Source organism: Mirounga leonina, unplaced genomic scaffold, assembly GCF_011800145.1.
Source record: "Mirounga leonina isolate KUSES-001 unplaced genomic scaffold, KU_Mleo_1.0 Mir_115, whole genome shotgun sequence".
Lineage (NCBI taxonomy): Eukaryota > Metazoa > Chordata > Mammalia > Carnivora > Phocidae > Mirounga > Mirounga leonina.
Genome location: NW_023270268.1, coordinates 44,313,850 through 44,332,301, shown reverse-complemented (window position 1 = coordinate 44,332,301; position 18,452 = coordinate 44,313,850). Strand labels below are relative to the sequence as shown.

The 18,452-nt window shown below is 36.6% G+C and overlaps 1 protein-coding gene across 6 annotated transcripts in view; it reads right to left on the bottom strand.

Moving 5' to 3' along the window:
• Positions 1-18,452, bottom strand: part of RNF13 (ring finger protein 13) — a 155,531-nt gene that overhangs the window by 53,070 nt on the left and 84,009 nt on the right. For 5 of the 6 annotated variants that reach the window (XM_034996867.1, XM_034996876.1, XM_034996858.1 and 2 more), the window contains 2 exons: positions 10,745-10,832; positions 4,810-4,900 (listed from right to left, as the gene is read on the bottom strand). In XM_034996867.1, the coding sequence (XP_034852758.1) occupies positions 4,810-4,900; positions 10,745-10,832 (179 nt within the window). Of the gene's footprint in view, positions 1-4,809; positions 4,901-10,734; positions 10,833-18,452 lie in introns of all 6 variants that reach the window. The other variant, XM_034996901.1, reaches the window with a different exon arrangement.

Sequence of the window (18,452 nt, the reverse complement as noted above, 5' to 3'; positions counted from 1 at the left end):
TTAACTCATGAGTTCATTATACTTTGAACATATATATAAATCATCTTTGGAAGATGCCAGTGAACCAAATCATTTTGAAAAACAGTAAACGAAGGGAAGGAATTGTTTATCCTAGCTTTTTTTTTTTTTTTTTTAAGATTTCTTTATTTGAGAGAGAGAGAGAGAGAACACATGCAGAAGCGAGGGGCAGAGGCAGAGGGAGAAAGAGAATCCCAAGCAGACTGCCCACTGAGCGTGGAGCCCGATGGAGGGCTTGATCCCAGGACCATAAGATTGTGACCAGAGCCGAAATCAAGAGTTGGACACTTATTCGACTGAGTCACCCAGACACCCCTCTTTTTTTTTTTTTAAGATTTTATTTTTAAATAATCTCTATATCCAACATAGAGCTCAAACTGACAACACTGAGATCAAAAGTCACATGCTCCACCAACTAAGCCAGCCAGGCACCCCTATCCTAGCTTTCTTAAACAGACTGTATATCAAGGTAATGAAATAATCGATAAGGTGCAAGTTCTCTTTATAGAAGCATCTCAGCTAATAAATGAAGAAGGAATTATAAAATTAGATATTTGCAAACCCTAAAGAACTAATGGAACTAGGAAGTTATCATCAATGATTGTTCACCACAGAGAGAGAACCAAATACTATGTGTCTCCTGATGGAAATACATAATAGCATAAAGTATCCTTACATTACCTATGCTTCTGGCCCTGTAATCACACTTGAATTAAAACAAACCTCTAGGGGCGCCTGGGTGGCTCATTTGTTAAGCGTCTGCCTTCCGCTCAGGTCATGATCCCAGGGTCCTGGGATCGAGCAGGAAGCCTGCTTCTCCCTCTCCCACTCCCCCTGCTTGTGTTCCCTCTCTCGCTGTGTCTCTGTCAAATAAATAAATAAAATCTTTAAAAAGCAAACAAACCTCTAGAACTAATTAGCAATTAATAGGAAAAATAAGTAACAAAGGAAAACTCAATACCCCATGGATGCAATCAGAAAAGTTCAGGTACATTTTACAGAATAACCCAATTTCTTCAATAAATAAATGACTAGGGGAAAAAAAAAGACACATGGCAAATTTACGGATTAAAAATAGCGTCATCACATGCCCTGATTTGCCTGGGTGACTTGTGGTTTATGCCTGTTGTCCCAATGTAATCATTAAAAGTAATTCTTTTCACTCTCAACAGTCACCTCAATTAAAAGAAACTTAAAAAAAAAAATTAAGACATAAAGAACCATTGCAATGTATGGGCATTACTTAGATTCTGCTTCAAACAAATACTTAAAAAAAAAGAATTTCAGACAGTTGGGAAAATCTGAAGACTAAAATATGTGTTGATATTACATTAATGTATACTTTCCCCCAAAAAAAACAATGATAGTATGGTTTTATATGTAAAAATATCTTCTAGTGATATACTCTGAGATATTTACAGTAGAAATGACAGGATGTCTGGGACTTGCTTCAAAATAATCATGGTGTGGGAAAGAAAGAGGTTGAAGGGGGTGGGGTTTGAGGATGGACAGTCAAAAAACTGATTATGTGTTGATAATTTTGAAACTAAATGATCAGATTCATTATACTCATCTCTCTACTTTTAAATATGCTTGGAAGTTTCCATAATAAAAAGTAGAATAAGTATTGGTTAGTATGTTAGAGAAAGGGGAACTCTCGTGAACTATGGGTGGGAATGTTAATTGGTGCAACCACTGTGGAAAACACTGTGGAGGTTCCTTAAAAGATTAAAAATAGAAATGCCATATGATCCAGTGATTCTACTATTGGGTATTTACCTAAAGAAAACGAATACACTAATTCAAAAAGAAACATGCCCCCATGTTTATTGCAGCATTATTTATAATTGCCAAGATATGGAAGCAACCCAAGTATCCATCAAAAGACGAATGGATAAAAAAAATGTGGTATGTATGTGTACAAACAAACACACACAAACATACATACACACAATAGAATATTATTCAGCCATTAAAAAAGAATGAAATCTTGCCACGTGACAACATGGATGGACCTAGTGGGTATTATGCTGAGTGAAGTAAGTGGACAGAGAGACAAATATCAAAAGATTTCACTTATATGTAGAATCTAAAAAACAAATCAAACAAAAACACAGATTCTTAAATACACAGAACTGGTTGTTGCCAGAGGGGAAGCGTGGGTGGTGATGGGTGAAACAGGTGAAGGGGGTTAAACAGACAACAAACTCTAGTTATAAGTCGCAAAGATAAGAGTACAGCATAAGGAATATAGTCAATAATACTGTAATAACACTGTATCATCACAAATGGGGACTATACTTATCATGGTGAACACTAAGTTATGTATAGAATTATCAAATCACTATGCTGTACACCTGATACTAATATAACATTGTGTGTCAACTATGCTTCAATAATAATTTTTTTAAGACGCGCCTGGGTGGCTCAGTCAGTTAAGACTGTGCCTTCAGCTCAGGTCATGATCTCAGGGTCCTGGGACCAAGCCCCGTGTTGGGTTCCCTGCTCAGTGGGGAGTCTGCTTCTCCCTCTCCCTCTGACCCTCCACCCCCTAACTTGTGCTCCCTCTCTCTCATAAATAAATAAAATAGGGAGGAGGGGCAGGAGAGGGAGAAGCAGACTCCCCACTGAGCAGGGAGCCCGATGTAGGGCTCGGTCCCAGGACCCCGAGATCATGACCTGAGCCAAAGGCAGAGGTATAACCGACTGAGGCACCCCACAAATAAAATCTTTAAAAAAAGTAATTTTTTTTTAAGTAGAATAAATTTATGGGTGGGTGGGTAGGTAGGTAGGCAGGCAAACATGGGACAGACAAAGGCCAGCTGACAGATGGATGAGGCAGATGTGTGCACATGTTTATGGTCCCTTATGCACAAGGGGCATAACTTAAAAAGCCTTAAAAAATAATGTTGGCAATTCATCTGATAGTCAACCTGAACTGAACTGACATGATAAAATACCCATGCATTCACTGCAGATATAGATAATTTGTTTGATTCTGGGATGCTGCCTCAAATTATATTTGGAATTGTACTTAACATCTAAAAATCCAAAAAATTTTTAATTCCCCAATACATCTGTCCCCACAAGTTAAGATAAGGGATTTTGTGGAATTGTATTACCATGGAAAGGGTCCAACTATTAAGTAAATAAAGCATGTTACAAAATACTATATACTGCATGGTTCTATTTAGTGAGCACATCATCATTAACTAATATGAGTATTCAAAAATGGGGAAAATTTAAAGTTTTTAAAAAAGTAGCTGCTGCCGTTAGAGAAGAGCAGTATAGGTACTTCCATTTTAATGCTTTATATTTCTGAATTTTTCCATATTTTACCAGCATGTATTACTTTTTAATTTAAAAAGTCATGATTTTATAATAAAAACCAAAAAAGACTCTTTATGACACATATTAAAATATACAGAATTTTTGGGGCACCTGGGTGGCTCAGTCGTTAAGCGTCTGCCTTCAGCTCAGGTCATGATCCCAGGGTCTTGGGATCGAGCCCCGCATCAGGCTCCCCGCTCTGTGGGAAGCCTGCTTCTCCCTCTCCAACTCCCCCTGCTTGTGTGCCCTCTCTCGCTGTCTCTCCCTCTGTCAAATAAATAAATAAAATCTTATAAAAAAAAACAACTTTCCCTCTTCTTTTTATGCATTTTCAAATTCAAATGTTCATGGATTCCCCCCCCCCAAATAATTAAAATTGGATTTCATTGTGCCAGTTTCGTCTTTTGGAAAATGTAGATAATAAGAGATAATAACAACCTCTAGAGGGTTGTTGTGAAAACTGAATGGATAAAGTGTAAAAGTCTTGCTTTCATGAGTGCTGGCACTTGGCCAAATACTCAATAAACATTATTGCTTTTATTACTAATATTGTTGTTATTATTCCTCTTAGTCAAAAGCCTGCTCCAGCCTACTATCTGCTCCATGGAAGAAGTTCTGAAGTGTTAACTGCAATGTTTTCTATATGACATGAAACAGCCGGGCCTCAGTTAGTTTTGGTCTATGTTAACCTGGTAATGAGATTTTAGGGGAAATTCCATTTACAAGTTTTTATTCCAAATGAAACTTTTTAAACTTGAAAACAAACTTTTTGTCTTTGTAAAAATTAAGTCAATAGCACACTGTGTTTTGGATTGTGTTTATAACAAATCTCTTTTTAATAAAATATAAATATGTCTTAATGAAAAGTGTCATATAAATGTAAATCACACTGTTACTAAATACCAATGATTTGATTGATCTATAAAAGGGAAAGTTTGGTACTTTTTTTAAAGATATTTATTTACTTATTTACTTACTTTTTTATTTACTTATTTATACTTATTTATTTATACTTATTTATTTATTTATTTATTTATTTATTTATTTATTTGAGAGAGAGTGAACGTAAGCACAAGCAAGGAGAAGGGTAGAAGAAGAGGGAGAAGCAGGCTTCCCGCTGAGCAGGGAGCCCTCGCGGGGCTTAATCTAATCCCAGGACCCCAGGATCATGACCTGTGTCAAAGGCAGACACTTAACCGACTGAGCCACCCAGATGCCCTGAAAGTCTGGTATCTTTTTGGCAACATGGGTGCCTTAGGCTTTCTAGCATGAGTATATTTTCAAAACATAATCATGCACAGACAAAATATTACAATAGAGTCTTAAAATCATAATGACTTAAGAGATAATTTAGCACAGCAGAGTTCATTTTAAAACATAACCTTGGTTACAACTAATATAGTTCTACCCTAATATAAAGAATATTAAGCTACATGATTATTTTTTATATCCATTACTTACCCTTTTTCATATGTAAATTCATCTTTCAGGGAATTAGCTGATGATTCCCCAATAAAGACAGATGGAATGTCAATTTTCTTTAGCACATCAACTGTATAAAATAATAATAAAATTATTCTTAAAATCCCATACTCCATGTACAATCAACTTTACTTTCTTCATAATAGCAGCAAATGCAACTGGAAACAATTACAATCAATTTAAATTGGTTGATTTTCCTGATTGCAGATTTATACCATCATCAATCACAGTGGTTGAGAAATACTATTACATTTACAAAAACAAAAGCTAACATTTTGCATACATACATTATTATACTATCTCAACAGTCCTATGAAGATTAGATATAATTATTTTTAATATTTCCTTTTGATTTATTCTTCTATAGACATAATTAACTTAGAAAAGAGAAAGAAATTTTAAGTTTTCTCTCCACATATAACTTAAATGAAAAAGTGAAAAAGCTTTTTTTACATACCCATTCCCACGAGACGTATAAGCCAAAGAATGTAAGAAAAGACCACTTTACAGAGTCTCAAAAATGATACCACGTATCTATGGCTTTCCAGAGTGAAGGGCTGACAGAAGTTGAGAAAGGGCACAGAATAGGAAAGCCGAGTAAATTTCTACTTCCTCCTAAGCCTGGAGTTCATGGTAAAGCTTTGTTTTGTTTGGTGTCTTAAGAAACTGGACTCTTATATACCTATTTATAAAACCAAAATCAAGTGCCAACAAAAGAGAAGTTTGTAAAAATTACCCATTACTCAGGAAGATCCTCTTAAATTTACAATAGAAAAAGCAGCCTTATTTTTAGCTGTGAGTTAATTTAACAAATTTGGCTTTAGAGAAAGTCCATTTATTTTCATTACATTTTTCACAATAACTTTGTTCTATATTTCTTTTTTAAATGCAAATTTGTTATTTTAAAAAGGGGGGGGGATACAAGAAAACCAAACACAACCATTATCCTTCCCACCCAAATACAAAGGTTTTATTTGAAGTAATAAACAGTTCTATGAGTTTCAACACATACAGTTATGTAACCGCCACCACCACAAACAAGATACAGAATGTTATATCACCCCCAAAATTTCCTTGTACCTTCTCCTTTATTTTCAACCCCTCCCCTCCAACCTAAGCACCTGCAGATGTGTTTTCTTTAATCCTTATAAAAACATGTTTTTGGGTTTTTTTAAACATTAGCAGGACTCATTTTCCAATTTTTTTTAAAGATTTTATTTGTTTGAGAGAGAGGGAGAGAGCATGAGCAGGGGGCAGGGGCAGGCAGAGGGAGAGGGAGAAGCATACTCCCCACTGAGCAGGGAGCCCAACGCGGGGCTCTATCCCAGGACCCTGAGATCATGACTTGAGCCGAAGGCAGACACTTAACTGACTGAGCCACCCAGGCGCCCCATAAAAACAAGTTCTAAAGTTATAAAATCTTGGTATCCTTGGTAGAGTACATTTTTTTCACTTCTAGATTGTTTTGTTTTACGCAAATATAATCATTTATTCTGTTCATTCTCTCCTTTCCTCCCTCTCTTCCCATCCCTGCCCCTCTTTCACATACACATGCCCCCATATAAGCCCCAGGAGGGCAGGAACCAAAGTGGTTGGTAAAGGAATATTTAATCACAATTTTTATATCCGTGGGACCATATAATAATGGAAAAAAGTATAAGCTTCCTTCCACTCAATGATACACCTCAGACATCCTGTCATGTCAATAATTATTGGAAGTAACAGAACTTCTTTGAGTTATGATGTCTACAGATATGTAAAAAGTTCCTCACTTTAGTCAGAAGAAGGGAGAAATGTATGCAAATATGAAAAGCCATCTTGGAGACTTTGCAATATTATTTATCTAGTGAAAACAAAACCAGGGCGCCCTATCTAAAATGGCCACCCTCCTCTCATCCCTGCCAGTCTATATCCCTTCAGCCTGACATGATTTTTCTTTTAAAGATTTTATTTATTTATTTGAGAGAGAGAGCATGAGAGAGGGGAGGGTCAGAGGGAGAAGCAGACTCCCTGCTGAGCAGGGAGCCCGATGCAGGACTGGATCCTGGGACTCCAGGATCATGACCTGAGCTGAAGGCAGTTGCTTTTAATCAACTGAGCCACCCAGGCGCCCTGACATGATTTTCTTTATAGCACTTATCACTACTTGATATACAGCATATCTCTTTGATTATGTGTTCATTTCCTCTCTCCCACCCTAGAATGTAGTAAGAGCAGTAATAATAGCTGAGTAGCCATAAATTATTATTATTGCTGCTATTACATAATATATAATACATAATATAATTATTAGATAAAAGCTAAGTAACTTACCACTAAGAAACAGGCAATCTTCTAGATGCTTTTTATGTCTGAATTCATTCAATCCTCAACAACAACCCAATGGGTTAAGTACTATTATCATTCCCATTTTACAGATCAGAAAGGTGAGGTCTACAGAGATGTAAGGTAACATTCCCAAGGTCACACAGCTAGCAGGTGATCCAGTTGCAATTCAAACCCTAGCAGGCAGTACCTAAAAGCCACACTGTTAACTACTGCATTCTGCTACTTCACTGAAAGATAGGAGAGCAGGGCCTTAAACTGTATCATTCCCTACTGTAGTCATGGTGCCTAAAATAGTACCTAATGAAGAGCAGGCTGTCAAAAAATATTTGTTGAAGGAAGACAGCAAGGAAAAAAGGAGAAGAAACAAACCCAGACATATTGATAACCTGCCCTGGTTATACAATTAGGAATTTGCACAGCCGAGACTCAAACTTGAGGCTCTGCCTCCTAATCTAGGCTCTTGCAACTCTGGCATGGGATGGCAGATCTTCACAACCTTGTCAGGTCAAATAAAAACTAAAATTACTCACACCTTTACAGATGAAAGTAAAGGGCTTAAAAGGTTAAGTAACTTTCCCAAAGTTCATATATTAACTAACCTAGAAGAATAAACCCACATTTCCTGGTTCTTAAGTTGAGGTTTTCTCCATCACATTCTGCTGCCTTCTGAAGATGATAAATACTACTGGCTCACTGAGTTAACCCATCCTATGTCCTAGCTGAAATAAAAACAGACAAATTCCTTGTGTGAAATGTTGGCCGCAAGGGGCTTTTAAGACTTCCTTTTATTTCCAGATACTAGAATGTCTGCTCTTAGGAGAACATGTGCAATATTCTTTGTGGTTGTAGACTAAGCCTTAAAAAGGGGGGATAGATACATGCCTCTTTTAATGAATCCATGCTTTCCTTTCCTCTACCAAGTAAGAGCAAAGATGAAAATGGGAAAGATCTTTACATTTGTTTCTGAATATATGAAATGCCCAAAACACACATACACAAGGACAGAGCAAAATATCACAGAAATAATCCAAGCAATAAAGAACCAAAATTCTGAGCAATCTTTGAAATGTAATAGCTCAGTTGGAACATTTCCATGGCAACAACAGGATTACACGGTTATGTGCTACTTTTAACATTTAGCATATTTTCCTTAGCAACTGACATGATTACCACAAAAAGGTCTCATGGTATTACAAAGACAAAACAGGTGTTAGAGGGAACTGGCACTTTCTGCTTACAAAATTTTTATTGAAAACATGTAAAAAGAGTAAATAGCTTAGAATATGAATCTGTTTAACTCAAAACGCCTGAGCAGGTCTTGAAGCCTGCTAAACACTGGGCTCAGGCCTTCAGCAAAACACACAAGGAGTTAAGTAGCTTGCTTAAAGTTATACAGCTGATACAAGTGAGAGCTTCAATTTAAATTCACACCTATTTCTTGAGTATTTCTGCTTTCCATTTTGCTAGTAATGTATATAGGTAACAAAAGTTACTGACCATGTGTGTGTGTGTGTGTATCTTTTTTTTTAAGAGAGATAGTTAAAGAAGAAAATTGTGTCAAATCTGCAGTACCAACAGAACTAGTTTATTTGGCAAATAAAGTACCTTCATCAATTCCTCTAATTCCCAGCAGTGACTGTCAAACTTTTTGTGAAATGCTAGAACCTCCTAAGGGTACCTCATGCATTATAATGATTTAATCATCTAGAATGTTAAATAATAATTTTAAAAATATATAGAAATTAACAAAGGATCTTATTACCAAGTTTTACTTTTTATAAATTATAATTTTGCCTCAGATTCTACTAGGGGTAAGAAGAAAAGGGTTCTACTCAAACAACAATGACGAATACTGTCTTAAGCTACAAAAAATTTAGTCAAGGACTCCAAAATACTTCCTGTTGAGGATCTAGTTATCTAAAGTCTTAAATATATTCCAATGTACGATACCAGATAGCTTTATGTCTGCCCTTTCCTCCAAGCTCTTTCTTGCATGGGAGACTCAATGGCACTTAGTAGCCAGAGGAATTATGGTTATGTGCTAGAAGAAAAACAAAAATAAAATACTCATGGCACCTGAGTGGCTCAGTAGGTTAAGCGTCTGCCTTCGGCTCAGGTCATGATCCCAGGGTCCTGGGATCAAGCCCCACATGGGGCTCCCTGCTCGGCGGGAAGCCTGCTTCTCCCTCTCCCATTCCCCCTGCTTGTGTTCCTGCTCTCGCTATCTCTCTCTCTGTCAAATAAATAAATAGAATCTTTAAAAAAAAAAAAATACTCAATCATGAATGTTGGCAGTGTGTTTTGGGTTCTGAACTCAATTTTCAGTGGATATGTGGGGGATCTCCCCCACACCATGGAACAACTCAACTCATTTCTGACATTATCTACTTGGAGATAGCAACAGATTCCACAGGTTAAAGGTTTAGTCTCACAAGACTGCCCTCAACCCTTCAGACTCCAGTTTTAAGTCCAGGTTATCACCTGTGCTTTTGATCCACCAGCTATAGGTTAGAGGCTCCACTGACACCCCCCCTCCTTGGGTTCAATTAATTTGCTAGAGTGGCTCACAGAACTCAGAGAAACAATCTACTTACCAGATTATCAGTTTATTATGAAAGAATATAACTCAGGAACAGCCAGATGAAAGAGATGCGTAGGGCAAGGTATGTGAGAGGGACGTGGAGCTTCCAAGCCCTTTCCGGGCACAGAACTCTCCCCAAATCTCCATGTGTTCACCAACCTAGAAGCTCTCTGAACCCTGTCCTTTTGGGTTTTTATGGAGGCTCCATTACACAGGCACAATTGATTAAATCACTGGCCACTGGAGATCTATTCAACCTCCAGTCCTCTGCCTCTCCCCAGAGATCAGGGGGGTGGGACTGAAAGCTCACAGGGTTGGTTCTCCTGGCAGCCAGCCCTCATCCTCAGATGGAGTCCCAAAGTCACACATTAACATAACAAAAGATACCTTTATCACTCTCGCCAAATTAAGTGAAAGTGTACAGCTTAAAAGTCACTGCTTAAAATTGGTTAAAATTGGCTCATTTTCCCTACAAGCTAATATTTAGTAGAGAATAAGGGAAAATACTCCCATTTTGAATGAAAAGCTACAGGCATGTCAATGTATGTTAAGAAGCTAATAACCAACTGGTGTAAGAAAGCACAAGTAGGTGGCTTTGAAATTCTATAAGAATACAGTAGCTACTTAGTATAGACACATATCCTAATATTTAATATTGTAAATCTATAAATAAATCACCAGAATTCTTCTGTGGGATCCTTAACTCAGCATGTTTATCTCTATTTAAAGCTTTGGTTTTCTCTTTGTTTTTGCTGAAATATCAACACATCTTCTAAAATGAAACACAAAGGTAAAAGAAAACAAAACAACTAACTATTCAGAAAAGAATAAGTCAGTTCCACTTCAGTATGAATAAAATTGTCCCAAGAGGGTTCAGATGAGTTACCTTTCTGAAAGAAAAGAAAATTTGCCTTTTAAACAGAAAACGAGAGGGAAAAAAATCTTAAGTTTTAGTTTCAAAAGATCTGTCAAACAGGAGAGAAGAAAAGTGATACCTGTACTTACTGTCGTTGGATCCCATGCTAATGAGGTCATCAGAGTCAACATTGTGAACTATGGCTGCTTTGTATCCTGCTCTCTGGGCATTTAAAACCTGCCAATCAGAAAACAATCACAATATGAGGAAGAGAGTGCTTTGTCATACAGTCCCTCAATTTCAACATAAATCAGCATGTGTCTAGGACTAGATTATGTATATATGTAAGAACGGATCCCAAGTATGTTCTTGAAACATAACATGTTTTACAACTGATTATCAATGACTTTGAGTATCTTCTTGATTTCATTCATGGCATGAAGTGAATGAAAAGCAAATAAAGGACAGATACAAGCTAAAATACTAAAAGGATCCAAAGCAATAAACCCATCTAGCTCCAACAGGTAGAGACTTGCTATGATCAGGTTCAAGAGTCATCAGCCCTTGGGCATTCAAATCTACCTCTGATGCTTCTTAGGGGGATAAACTTGGACAAATTATTTTTCTTCATGTGGATTAATCAGAATAATATTATCCTATCACTGAAAAAAAAAAAAAAACAAAAAACCCAGTCTATAGGACATAAGAGTGCCTCAAGGAATTAACAGCACCTATGAATCAGCCTCACAGAGTAGGAACTCACTAAATATTACTCATTCAAGAGTAAATGTATAAAATGTGCACTCAAATTAATAGCCCACATTATAACATTAAAAACACAAGAAAGAAAATAACGCAGAGATTTTTTAAAAAACTGATTAAAGTAGCATAGTTTACCAACACAGGACCTACTGCTCTAATGTTAGGAATACAGCAAGAAAATTAACCAGCCAACAAAACTGTTACAAGGAATGTTTTGCAGTCCTGCAAGAAAATGTCAATAATCAAGAAAGTTTGCTATTTTTTTTTTTGTTTATATGTGCATTTTTAAGTATCCAGCTAAAACTGAGAAAATGCTAGCTCCAAAGCTTCTTCCACATAGATATTACTGCTTTTTCAAGGGGAGGGGAAAAAATACTCTTAAGAAGATATTATAGTTTCTAAATCTTATTTCTTATTTATTATATACATTAATCTATTATTTATTCATTTTATTGCCATAGGAGAGACTTCGCTTAGCTTTTAGTTAAACAAAAGTATACTTGGTTGGAGTTCCTATTAGTTTATTTGATGCTTTAGTGACCATTTTAACTGTTCCCAAAAAGCTAACCCAGTAACTGAGGAGAAACATTTAAGACATTCAAAAAACAACTGTTCCCAGAGATACAATTTAAGAAATATAAAATTTGTATCAAAAGCTGTTCTCTTCTAATACAAAAAAAAAACAACTTTTAGCTTTCTTTTTAAAGCCAATTAATGCACAGTCATTGAAATTACATGATTTAACTTGTTTCCCTGCAAAATATACATTTGTGAGCAAAGATACAACATGATAGGACACACAGAAAGGTGGTCTCAGGAACCATGATAAAGAGTAAAAAAAAAGTTCAATTCAATTAGTATTTGTTGAGTTTACAAAATAAAATTACATAAGGTACTGTGCAGCACAGTGTAGAACTCAAAGGTGAATCAGAAACAATCATTATCCTCAAAGAGATCTCAATACTCATAGATATCCAAAGAGGTCAGGTACTTTCTTGCCTCTCTATTTGCTCATACTATTATAACTGCTTGGAATAGGCTTTGTCTTCTGAATGCCTATTGGGACTTCAAATTCCATTATCTCCATGAAGCCTGCCCTGTTCCATGCCCTACTGTGCGTGTTTTTTCAAGCACCCATATAACTCGTCCCTGCTTAGAGTATTTATATCAATTTGTTTTCATTTTTCTTAAAGATCTTGTATAGTGCCTTATATTATACTTATGTATACATGTACTATCCCATTTCAAAAAAAAAAAAAAACCCAAAAACTTTTCATGGGGTCCTTAAATCTCCTGCCGTTGTCTATGTGTGAGCTTTTCTGGTAAGGGATAAAACCATCATCAATTTTATAAAAGGCTTTCTGAACCCCCAAATGTTAAGAGCCACCAATATAAGTTACTGGATTTACAACAACCTGCTACGTGTGTAATTAGATCTAGCCATTAGATTCTTAAAACTGCATGGAGCAACTGAGGAGAAATGTTTCCTTCACACATCCAAAATGCAATTGTTTCCATAAACACAATATAATATTATATCAATATCAAAAGCTGTTCTCTACCAACAAAAATAATAAAATTCTTAAAATAGAAAACTTAGAAAACCACTAAAATAGGCAGGAATTTTGAACGTACAAGCGTGAATTCCAAAAATTACAAACATGTTTTCAAAAATTCAACAAGAAGTCTTCCCTAAGGTGTTTGTTGTTTTTATTGATCTCTAAAATAAAGTATTAAAATTAAATCAAGAAACACATTAACATATGGACCAACAGACTTACGAATACAAACAAGGAAACTATATCCATGTTTATGAACTACAAAACTCGTGCGTCAAATTAAATTACGTTTTTAACTATGCAGCAGCTGGTTATTTTTAAGAACACGAGGCAGAAATAAAACCTAAATCATTTAGTAAACATGTGCAAAGTTACACATTCATAAAATGCAACCTCAAAAATGGTGTCAGATGGAGGCAAAGAACTCAAAGATTCATTAATAAAAAGCATGCACCGTGAACAAACCTAAATTCCAAAAGAGACATCAAAACTGAAAATTTCATGAAAAAGCCTTCTGATTTGTACTGCCAATCTGTCTTTTTAAGGAGACTGATCAGAACTATTAGCTCAAATTGTGGTAAATGTTCTAAATATTTTACATCTAATAAACAAATTAGATACAACTAAATTATGTAGACCAGGCGGCACCTATCCAAGAGTTCTGGAGAAATATGGGACTGCTGGCTTGTTATATATAGTAAGTAGCCAGCATGTCAGAAGATTGCAAACTGCTAATGGAAAAACTTTCAGTGAAGTTCTAAAAGGAACCCTGGAAATGACACAACAGTTCATCTTACTTCTAGACTAGACAAACTGGTAATACTAACACTATTAAAACAAGTCCTGTAAGAAGGACTAATTGAGCTGTCAAGATCATTAAGTAGAGATCTTTTACGGGATACAAAGGCATGAGAAGTTGGAGGGAAACTATCAATAGGATACATGTAACAAGGCTCCAGACTAAAAGCTATAATGAATAAAGGAAGCTTCTATATGCTAACGGTTTATATATTATTATCTCTAATACCTAATACACCTCAACAAAGTAGGTATTCTGCTCTATATTTTAGAAATGAGGAAAAATGGGTAAGCGAAAGTGCCCTACAATCACATTTAGGCAGAGCTGAGATTTTGAACATAATTTTATCTGATTAGATAGAGAAGCATGGGGTTTCCCAATGAATCAAGAGGAGAACCAAAATTATGAGTCTTACTTAATGTTTTACAAATGTGTGGGAAAGGAACTGAACCGATAAATCATCAAAACTTAGACAACATGATCGTAAAACCTTGTGGTCAAACGAAACCTATATGCAAACAGAGTTTAAGCCAAAAGAAAAGTGCTAAAATATTGTCATAGAGTTTATGGAAACTTAGAGGGGAAATACTTAGTGGGCTGAAATGCCTATCACAGATTTTATGGGACATGAATTACACTTTAACAAAGAAAAGAAATTTGAGCTAACAGTAGAAAAGAGTTGAGGGAAATTTCTCATATGATAGGAAAGAGAAAGAACAAAAGTCAGAACCTAGCAAGGCCTATTAAAAACAAAACAAAATAAAACAGAGTTGATATTACTAAATAAAGAAGAATGTTACTGAAAGGAAGATCAGCAGAGAAGTTAAAAATATAAACTCTTGGAACAAGATTACCTAGATTCAAATTCTGACTATTATATACAAGTTGTATAAACTTAGGCAACTTAACTTCTCTGTAAGATGAGCCTGATAATACACCCAACTTAAAGAGTTATTCTGAGGATTAAATGATTTACTATATGTAAAACACTTAAAATAGTGCTTAGACAGTACCTGGCACATATTAAATAAGTGCTAGTTATGAGTTCTGTCATTGCTATTGATTTTTATTGTTGCTCTTGGAGAATGTGAGGTGAAAAGAAAGAAAACAAAGGGCCAGATTGTGCAATACTACCTTGAAGACCATTCCAAGAAACAGATATGGGGTCTACTCTCTCAGGGTTCACAGAAGGCAACTGAATAAGGGGCTGACATGGCTGAGGCAGTATTTTAGAACAATCTGGTCTACTAAGATTGATATGGAAAGGAGAAACTGAAGATCTGGAGCTGTTACGACAAGGCAGGATAGAATGATGGCAATGATATGAAAGAACACTAGCTTTTATTCTTCTTCATAAACTAATTTTTGAACCCAGGAAACTTGGGGAATATGCTTAAACAAAAATGGGAAAGCCTGAGCAGCAGAGCTTGTCTTCACAAGGAAGAGAAAGGAATGACTCTCTATATAGATTTTTCTAGGTAGACAGAATACAACAGATTAAGACTTAAAATAAAAATTTAAAGATTTTCAGCAAATTAATTCACTCATTCATTCGACAAATATTTGGAATAAATCTAGCCACCTGGTTGTTAAAAATAATTAAACTTCTAACATAATCCATTCACAGTTTTACATTTCCTTTTTCTTTTAAATAGCCACCCCAGTCTTTTTTTTAATTTTTAATTTTTATTTTTTCATTTTTTTAAGATTTCATTTATTTATTTGACAGAGAGAGGGGGAACACAAGCAGGGGGGTGAGAGAGGGAGAAGCAGGCTTCCCGCCAAGCAGGGAACCTAATGTGGGGCTCGATCCCAGGACCCTGGGATCATGACCTGAGCCGAAGGCAGATGCTTAACAACTGAGCCACTCAGGCACCCCCAGTTTTACATTTCTTATAGTCTTCAAACCCCTTTAACATTCATACGTGAGCTAAGTGTACTTCATTTTTCCTCTGAGAGGAGAGGCTACACGTAAGCAGACCTATGTATATCTCTAAGCTATATACCTGCAAGAATGGTAAAAATTCAATAGAGCTGGGGCGCCTGGGTGGCTCAGTCGTTAAGCGTCTGCCTTCAGCTCAGGTCATGATGCCAGGGTCCTGGGATCGAGCCCCGCATCAGGCTCCCTGCTCGGTGGGAAGCCTGCTTCTCCCTCTCCCACTCCCCCTGCTTGTGTTCCTGCCCTCGCTGTGTCTCTCTGTCAAATAAATAAATAAATAAATCTTAAAAAAAAAAAAATTTCAATAGAGCTGACTTTCCTTGATGGAAAATAACCTTGAAAAGAACCCAATTATTGACAGCAGAAACACTTGTAACAAGAACATTTTTTTTTATCTGAAACACATTTTGGTTCTAAAGTCTTTATCTGAATTATACATGTTTTTTCCTTGCATGAAGAATAATTTGTAACATTTGAACAACAGTAAAAAGGCAAGCTCAAAACCAGGATTATTTCAGACAGACAGGTAACATTCCATGAACACCATACACATGCCTTCAAGTGATGGGACAAAAGATGTTTGATTCAAAATAGTAGCCAATTTTAAATACATTCTCTCCTAATTTTAGTGATAATACAACCTTAAGTTTAGTTCATTATTTCACCATTTTATTATAAGTGTGAAAAGGTCATTTATTTTTAACTAGGAAGCTGAAAGAATATACTGAAATATGTCAGACTGGAATTCATTCAGAATGAAAATATGATTTAGAGGGAAATTTCTATGACATGTTATAATTTTTTTTACTAAAGCGAGTAAAGTAATAATAGAAGTAAAAAAAAAAAAGATGTAATAAATATTAGGGAAATTCTACCTGGAAAGTCTACCTGGCTTGGGTATAAATATAAAAAAACACACTTATCTTAAGATGTATTATAAGTGTTTGACTACTAGGAAGAGAATGACTACATTTAACCATATGATACTTTCAGTGACTTTTATTTTTTTTAAGATTTTTAATTTATTTATTTGACAGAGATAGAGAGAGGGAGAGCACAAGCAGGTGGAGCGGCAGGCAGAGGGAGAAGCAGGCTCCCCGCTGAGCACGGAGCCCGATGCAGGGCTCGATCCCAGGATCCTGGGATCATGACCTGAGCCAAAGGCAGCCGCTTAACCGACTGAGCCACCCAGGCACCCTACCTTCCGTGACTTTAAAGCATTTTTTATTTTCTTTTGGCTCTCAATCTACTTTCCTGCCCAAGAATGAACTTGAGTTCACATTTTATATTGACAATTTAAAATATTTCTATATTAGTGTTATCTACAAAAAAATCCCAAAATCAACATATTTTCTGGTAAAACACTGAATGTTTTCTGAATAACAGTAAAAAGACAAAGATGTTCACTCTCACCCACATCTATTCAGCATTGTACTGAAGTTCTGGTCAATGAAATAAGGAAGGTGGGAGGCAAGGGGCAGTGGGGGTGGGGAAGAGAGAGAGTGAACATAGATTACAAAGGAAGATGCTCTTAATTTGTAAGTTGACATAATTATCTACTTAGATGAATTAATAAAAGGCTGTGAGAGAAAACAACTGAGTTTAGAATTCTGTATCCAGCTTAAACTTCATTCAAAAATGAAGGTGAGGAGCGCCTGGGTGGCTCACTCAGTTGAGCAACTGACTCTTGATTTTGGCTCAGGTCATGATCTCAGAGTCCTAGGATTGAGCCCCAAGTCGGGCTTAGTGCAGACTCTGCTTGTACCCCTTCCCCTCGAGCACTTGCTCACTCTCTCTCTTTCTCTCTAAAATAAAATCTTTAAAAAAAAAAACATGAAGGTGAAATTAAGACATTTCCAGATGAACAGAAACTGAGAGAATCTGTGTCAGTGGCCCTACAAAATATCAAAAGGAGTCTTTCGGCTGAAATGAATGAAATGAAGAGTAGCCAATAACTTGAATCTACAAAAAATAAGTAGCAGCAGTAAATATAACTACATAGGTATTACGAAAACAGTATAAAGATATTTTTATTGGGCACCTGGGTGGCTCAATCAGAGTGCCCAACTCTTGGTATTGGCTCAGGTTGTGATCTCATGGGTCCTGGGATCCAGCCCCACATCAGGCTCCACCCCCCCCACCCCCCAAGCAGGGATTTTACTTTTAAGATTCTCTCCCTCTGCCCCTCCCCCCACTCATGCTTATGTGCTGGCTGACACTCTAAAGTTTTTTTTAAAAAGGTATTTTTATTTGTATTGTTTTGTTTTTTTAGGACACCTAATTTTTATTATTAGATTCAACAGACATACGTGACTCTCAAATTGCTATGAAAGTTTCTAAACGCATTTGCTCAATTTCTGCATTCTTCCCTCTGTTGACCAGAACAGTGTGTGAAGCAGCAGCCATTCCTGGCCTCCAGTCTTGAGGAATACTGTAGTCCACACTTTTTTTTTTTTTTAAGATTTTTATTTTTAGAGAGAGAGCGTGCATGTGAGGGGGGGGAGGGGGAGAGGGAGAGAGAGAATCTCAAGTGGTGTCCCCACTGAGCATGGAGCCCAACACAGGGCTCAATCCCACTGCCCTGAGATCATAACTTGGGCCAAAATCAAGAGTAAGATGCTTAACCGACCGAGCCACCCAGGTGCCCCTGCAGTCCACACTTTTTTTTTTTTTTCTAAAGATTTTACTTATTTGACAGAGAGAAAGACAGCCAGAGTGAGCACAAGCAGGGGCAGTGGGAGAGGGAGAAGCAGGCCTCCCACGGAGCAGGGAGCCCAATGCGGGGCTCGATCCCAGGA